The sequence below is a fragment of the Eupeodes corollae genome, chromosome 1 (genome assembly GCF_945859685.1).
Source record: "Eupeodes corollae chromosome 1, idEupCoro1.1, whole genome shotgun sequence".
NCBI lineage: Eukaryota > Metazoa > Arthropoda > Insecta > Diptera > Syrphidae > Eupeodes > Eupeodes corollae.
In genome coordinates this window covers 286,366,511-286,373,220 of record NC_079147.1, presented here as the reverse complement: position 1 = coordinate 286,373,220, position 6,710 = coordinate 286,366,511, and the positions used below count along the sequence as shown (strand labels likewise).

The following is a 6,710-nucleotide window of genomic DNA, read 5'->3' as shown; positions in this document are numbered from 1 at the left end:
ATTAAGGAGTAGGAATCTTCAGCAATTCAACCTGACCTTAGCTGATCCCCATCTTGACAACGTGCAAGACAACTGTGGTTATCATAAAGACCTAACTCTTTATGCAAAAACATTTGATATCGCTTTTGAGATGCCTTGATTCGAGAAAACCTAGGTTTTTGTTAACACGGCGAGCGGGCTTAATCAGAATTATCCTACTTTGTTCTTGAACGACGTACACGGTTTAAATCTTTAAGATCAGTAACGTGTCCAGACAACAGTTAAAATGTTCTCATTTCTTACAGTTTCGCTTATAAAGATCGAGAAGGCTCTTTACGACACGATGACCCAAAAGTTTTTTTAGTTTTGTTAACTGTGATGACAAAATGTTTTCCATTTTCGTAGTGAATTTAAAAAAACTTTAACGGTTAGTAAAACATGTATTGTTGCATTTTTAGTAATACTGTATTTTTCATTGCCAAATGCCAAATGACTACAGTCTTAAAAGTGACAGATGCCCCAACAGGGTTCTATTTAAAATGAAGCCTCTTACTGAAAAATTCCTTTATCAGTTCGATGCAAAAAGAGCGCGTATACGCCTGGGTGTACTTTTTATTTCCTTCCTTACAAATAAAAACACATTTTTGTTCATATTGGTAAATTGGAAATCAGTCTTTTATTTAAACACAAAATTATTAATTAACTATTTCAGAGTTATGTCTATAGCAAAAGTTGTAAATAAAAGTTTTGTATTTTTTCTTTTCATTTCGTTAAAATAAAAACAAACAATAAAATAAGTAAATAAAAAACTGCAATTAAATTAAAAAGAGATAATGTTAAGAAAACATTTGTTTGTTTTAAAAAATTAAACCAAAAAGTTATAAACATTATTGTCTTATATAAAATGAAGAAGAAGAAGAAGAAAATAAGAATTTTAATTTAGTTCGTATCATTTTTGTTTTTTTTTTTTTTTGTAATGAAATAAAATTTTCTACCATATAATAATATACATTAAATATCTATTCATATATATAAACTTCTTATTCACAACATATTTTCATATTTATTTATTTTTTTTTGTTAATTTTTCTTTTTTCTATATTTAACATTTTATAATTTTTATTTTATTTATGTATAATTATAAATTTTCCTGCATTAAGTTGGCACAATTTATATACCAATAGTCTAGGAAAATGTTTTTAAGTTTGTTTGTTTTTTTCTTTTTTGTTGTTATTTTTGTTAACAAATTTATAATACTTTTGTTTCAAATCCCTGTGTTAAGACTTAAGTTTTACAGAAGCAGAAGTTTTAAAGTTATTTTTTGTTTTTCTTTTATTATTATTTGGTCCTTCTATTCTTTTATTTTTATGGTGTTTTGTTTTAAAGTTATAAACTTTTAAGTTGCCTTTAACACAGGAGTGGTTTGCATTGTATTTTGTTGTTTCATTTTATTTTGTTTTTGGCCAATCACTTAGATATGCATTTATATAAATATATTTAGAAGATAGGTATTTAAATATTATGAAAAAAATTAATATTAAGTTTATTAGTTTTTTCTTGCATTGTACACATTGTTTTATTTTGTAGTTGGTATAAAAAAGCAAATACATTCTTAAATTTACAGAAAAAATATGGTCAAAAGAGTATTATACGTTTTAATTTTTATTTTAAAGAAAAAATTATTAAAAAATTTTAAGATTAAATTTAAATAAAAAAGTAGTAAAATGGTAAAAAAACACTAAAAACTATTTGTCATCATAAAAAAAGAAATATTTAAATAGATAAATAAATTATTATTTAATTAGTATGTTTCTTAAGGTTAAATACAGCAAACTGTCATTATAAGCACTTGCGTTTTTCTGTGGTGAGTTTTTGTATCATGCTATGGTATACGTCAAATATTTGATACATCATTTTATAAAAGTTTTTTATTTTCTTTTTCTACAAATAATAAGTTTTATGAAACAATTTTCATCATAAAAATATAGAGAAACTTAAGAGTGAAAGAAAAATCTGACACATGTCAACAAAAACTTTACCACAAAATGACACAAAATACTTCTAAACCACTTCACAATAAGCACATTCACATTCACAATACAAAAAGCATACAAATACCCGTTTATTTCCAATACCCCCCACATCCACCTGCTAAGGTACAGTTTAGATGCAGCAACTTAACCGCAACAGCAACTGTACAGTACATATACTCTCTCTTATGTCAAACTTAACTTTCTAAAACTGTCAAAATAAATAGTTTTCTCCTACTACTTTCGAAACGTCGTCGTCGTCGTCCGTCGACCCACACTCACAATGACGCAATCTATTACTCCTCCTTATCTTCAAAGTGATGATAATGATGGTGAATGTGCTCGTGCACGTACCGGTGTATTAACGAAGAAGAACTACTCGTACTTCGACCCTCATCAACACCCCCGCCAACACCTACTCCACCACTAATAGCAGCATTTGCAGGTTGAGGTTGAAGTTGAGGTGGAGGTGGAGATGTAGATGGTGTACGTGGCACTGTGGTAGATTCCTCATCTGACGTGAGATGAAGTAAATTTTCACATTCCAAAGGATCCCCATTGATTGGAATCAACGTCACATACTTGCTGCTGCTGCTGTTGTCGAGTAACTTCTCCGTACTGCTGCTGCCGCTGCTTCCGGACGTTGGTTTGGCCGTAGATGGCGCTACAATAGCTGACAATTGACTACGACGATGATGGTGCATTTTTAGGTTGTGATTTTGAGAATTATGCATCCGGCGTATGTTCTCCTTGTTTCCACCATTACGTCCCATTGAGGATTCTTGTTGCTGTTGTTGTTGTTGTTGAAGTTTTTCCGTTAGTTTGGCAAACAGTAAATTATCATAGTTCTTGACGTCCTTCTTGCATTTTTCATCGACTCCTCCAGCAGCGTTTTTCAGGAGCTTACGATCACGTTCAGATAGCCATTTTTCAACATGTTCGATGGTTTGATGGAATCTCTCCTGACTCGATAAATTCGGACTCATGGCATTCAGCAGTGAAATGTTGAGTTTAGCAGCGCTCTGACTCCCCGACGGCAATCGATGGTAACCATGAAATTGTGGTGAATTTTGCTGACTGCTATGATGACCTCCGTTGCGTAGAATTTTACTTGTTTTGATTTGATTGTTGGCATCGATTTTTGGCGAAGTTGTCATAATTGGCTGAACAGTTGCCACCGGCTGATGGTGAGGATAGCCGGTTGCTGTTGTTGTTCCTGTTGTTGGGGGTGGCGGTGAATGGCTAGTACCACCGCTACATATTGTGGCATGTAAAAAAGAATCATAGCCACAAAGGTTCATTTTACTGTGAACGATGCCATTTTGGGCGGCTAAAACGGCCGGATTAATGGCCATTTGTTGATGGTAGATAGGAATGTGGGGTTGAAGATGATGGTGATTGTGGTTGTTTACTTCGAGTTGTTGTTGATGATGATGATGCGTGGTGATTGCCACTGCCGTAGGATCGGTAGTGGTGTGGTTGTTGTTGTTGTTGATGGTGGTGCTGATAGGAGTATTGTTGGTGTTGTTGTTCGAACTTGTGAGCATTTTCGATACCGTATTTGAACGATGCCGATGGCGGATGGGGCTCACATTTGCTTGGGGTTTTCTAAAATAAAAATAAAAATAAATAAAAAGTTAATCAAAATGGAAGTTGCTTCAAGTTTCTTTTTTTTTTAGAAAGGAGTATAACATAGAATTACATTAAAATATAAGATGTCAGGTTAAACTAAATTAATAGAAAGATTAATGCTACTTTGAAGGACCTAACTTTAAAAAAATTCAATCTCTCTCCTTATAAATCAAGCAAATTGACATTTAAAATAATTTGACAGCTAACAACTTTGTGAATTTAAATTTACTGCTAACATCTTGTCTTTTTCTTAATTCATTTTGTGGTTTTTGATACTTTCGATTCTAATGAGTTATATATTTAAGAGTTGTCCCTGCCTATGCTGATTTATTAACTTTTATAGCTGAATGTCAAGCAGATGATATTGACGTTTAGATGTCAATATCATTCTGTTCTTATGACTAATATGCTCTTCTATCCTTTTAAAAAGAGTCCTAAACTCACTATGTGAACTGACTGTCATTTACAGACGTCAAACTTTTGACATAAACTAAGCTTGACACTAGTTTGACGTTTGCAAAAACATAAAAGCCATACCGCCAAACCAAGCTAATTTCAACTCAATTAAGGTTTGTTTACATGGGTCGTAGGGGTTAAAGTTAAGTTCAAGTTTTATGCAATTCAGCATTTGAAAGGCTCTTTTGATGTATTATACTCATATAAAGAACCGTTTTTCTGTACTGTCAGAAAATTTCTTTTATTCTAACAGACAAACAAATTCTTCTATGATTTCAATTCAAGCAGACAATTTAGCAAAACTATGAATGAACAGAAAAAATAAGCAAACGACTCTACAAAGTAGAATATAAAAGAAATAATTAAATAAACAAGGAAAAAATGGATTGAAAAAAAAAAACGGAAATAAAATAGAAAGAAAAATAAATAAATGAAAACAGAAAAACAAAAAAAAAAAAACAGGAATATCGCTCTTTCATCATCGACATTATCCTTACCTATTCGATTGAAAACACAGTCGATTTTTTTCCATGCTCTCTCGAATGATATCAATCAAATCGTTACGATTCAATGCATTATTCCAGCAATCTGCTGTTGTTGATGCTGCGTTTGATGTGTTATTAACCTGAACCTGAGCCTGAGTATTATGACCACCGCTGCCGTTACCGCTACCGCTACCGCTTCCGCCGCCTGCACTACAACCACCTTCAACCAACACCCCAATGCTATCAACTACATCCTGACTTGGATGCTCCTGATTTTGGTTATGATGTTGATGCTGAAGCTGAAGCTGATCAGGACTACTAGTTTGTGTATTGTTGTCTGTTTGATGTTGATGTTGATGATGATTATGGGGTGAGTTATGTTCATGTTGCTGATGATGATGATGATTATGTTGTTGTTGTTGTTGTTGTTGGTGTGACAGTGTTTTTAAAGAATTATTCGGTCGAATTTTCCAACACGATTCATTTCCAACAGAAAGACTTCTTTGACGGGATTCATGACAATGGTCCTGGTACTAAATAACATACAAAATAAAAACAAAATAAAATGAAATAAAATAAAAACAAAAAACATAACAAAAGTAAATAAAAACTCAAAGTAAAATTCACAAAACAGAACACAAATCTCCACAAAAAACATCAACACAACAGCTATACATTTTTTTTGAGATTGATTCACAATAACAATTTATCAGATGTTTTTTTTTTGACAGGTGCACGAACACCGGCAATGTTTTTTATGTTGTGTCAAAAAGAAGGCGTTGGATGTAAGTTGTTCTGTTTGAAACAGATGCTATAACTAATTCATAAACTCTCTGTGAATTGTTGTTGTGACTCAATGAACCGTTATCAATTTACAATTTACACAACATTGACATTTCTCACCTTTTGTTTTCGAGCCTTGCGAAGCATCTTCACTCGCGTCGATGCTTGCTTTAAGTACAATTCAGACTTTTGCTGTTGCGTTAGGCATCCCTTGCATTCCTCTTTGAGATTCGACATATTTTCATAGATATTTTCATGTCCACCACAATTGACATCCACATTACTTTCCACTTCTTGGAGCGGTTGTTGTGGTTGTGACTGCTGGATTTGCTGTAGCTGTTGATGCTGTAGTTGTTGACAGCACTTGGATTTGCTAGAACTATAGGATTTTTTGACCGCTGCTTCCTTTTCACTTGTACTGTCATCATCTTCGTCATCAGTTTTGACCAATTTTCTTGGTCTATAACGATGCTGACGTCTCGAATGACCACCACCACCACCCCCGTGTGTAGTTTGCTGACTACCATCTCTCGTCGAATGGCCAACTGCTTTCTTGTACTTTGTTCCTGCTGCTGAGGCAGCAGCTGCGGCAGCGGCAGCAGCAGCAGCAGCAGCTGCCTTAGATTTACCCTCCGGTGAGACAGTGAGACGAACATTTATTGTTTTACTACCACAATGTGGCACCACAACTGACTTGCCAATGGATTCGTATATCGTATAGACAATGCCAACGATGTCGTCCTTGGTAATTTTCCCATGATGCCCATCTAAGTCGTAAAAGGTAAAGGAAAATTGCAGAGGTTGTGATGATTTGCCACCCTCAACGGAGACATCACATGTGAATTCCTAGAAGCACAAAAAATAAAAAAAAAATAAGTTACATTTTTATTGAGGTCAAAAACAGGAAGTAGTTAAGAATGAAATTGGCTTTCAAAAGAACGCCATCAAAAAGCCACTAATGTTGTATACGTATGAAGGTTTATAAAAGGCGAACAAAAAGAAACAATGTTAATGACGTATTTAGTTTGGTTGAAGTTTCAATTTATTACGCTGATGTAGGTAGGTTATGACGAACTGAGAAGGTTAAATTTTTATTCTGGGAAGAACTTAATTATAAATCCTATAAATGCATATGTATTGTCAGCAAGGACATAATAGGATTTATTGTTCACTGGAAAAATAAAATAAAAACATAAGTTAATGATGAGAAAGAAAAATTTATATTTATTTTCTTTCTTTTCAAATTAAATTTTGCTTCATTAAAATGGCGCCCAACAAAAATTACAAAAGTGATTTATAGAATAAAGGGGTTCTTTGTATTTTCCAGGGATTTTACAAGGAAGAG

General features: G+C 33.4%; 1 protein-coding gene across 1 annotated transcript in view; it reads right to left on the bottom strand.

The window, feature by feature from the left end:
- Positions 1 to 705: 705 nt before the first annotated feature.
- The window catches only part of LOC129939010 (protein naked cuticle), a 120,251-nt gene continuing 114,246 nt past the window's right edge, over positions 706 to 6,710 (bottom strand). Inside the window, exons 3-5 of the mRNA XM_056046862.1 lie at positions 5,486 to 6,211; positions 4,595 to 5,115; positions 706 to 3,617 (exon numbers count right to left, since the gene is read on the bottom strand). Coding sequence (XP_055902837.1) covers positions 2,306 to 3,617; positions 4,595 to 5,115; positions 5,486 to 6,211 — 2,559 coding nt within the window. The 3' untranslated portion in view covers positions 706 to 2,305. The remainder of the gene's footprint in view (positions 3,618 to 4,594; positions 5,116 to 5,485; positions 6,212 to 6,710) is intronic.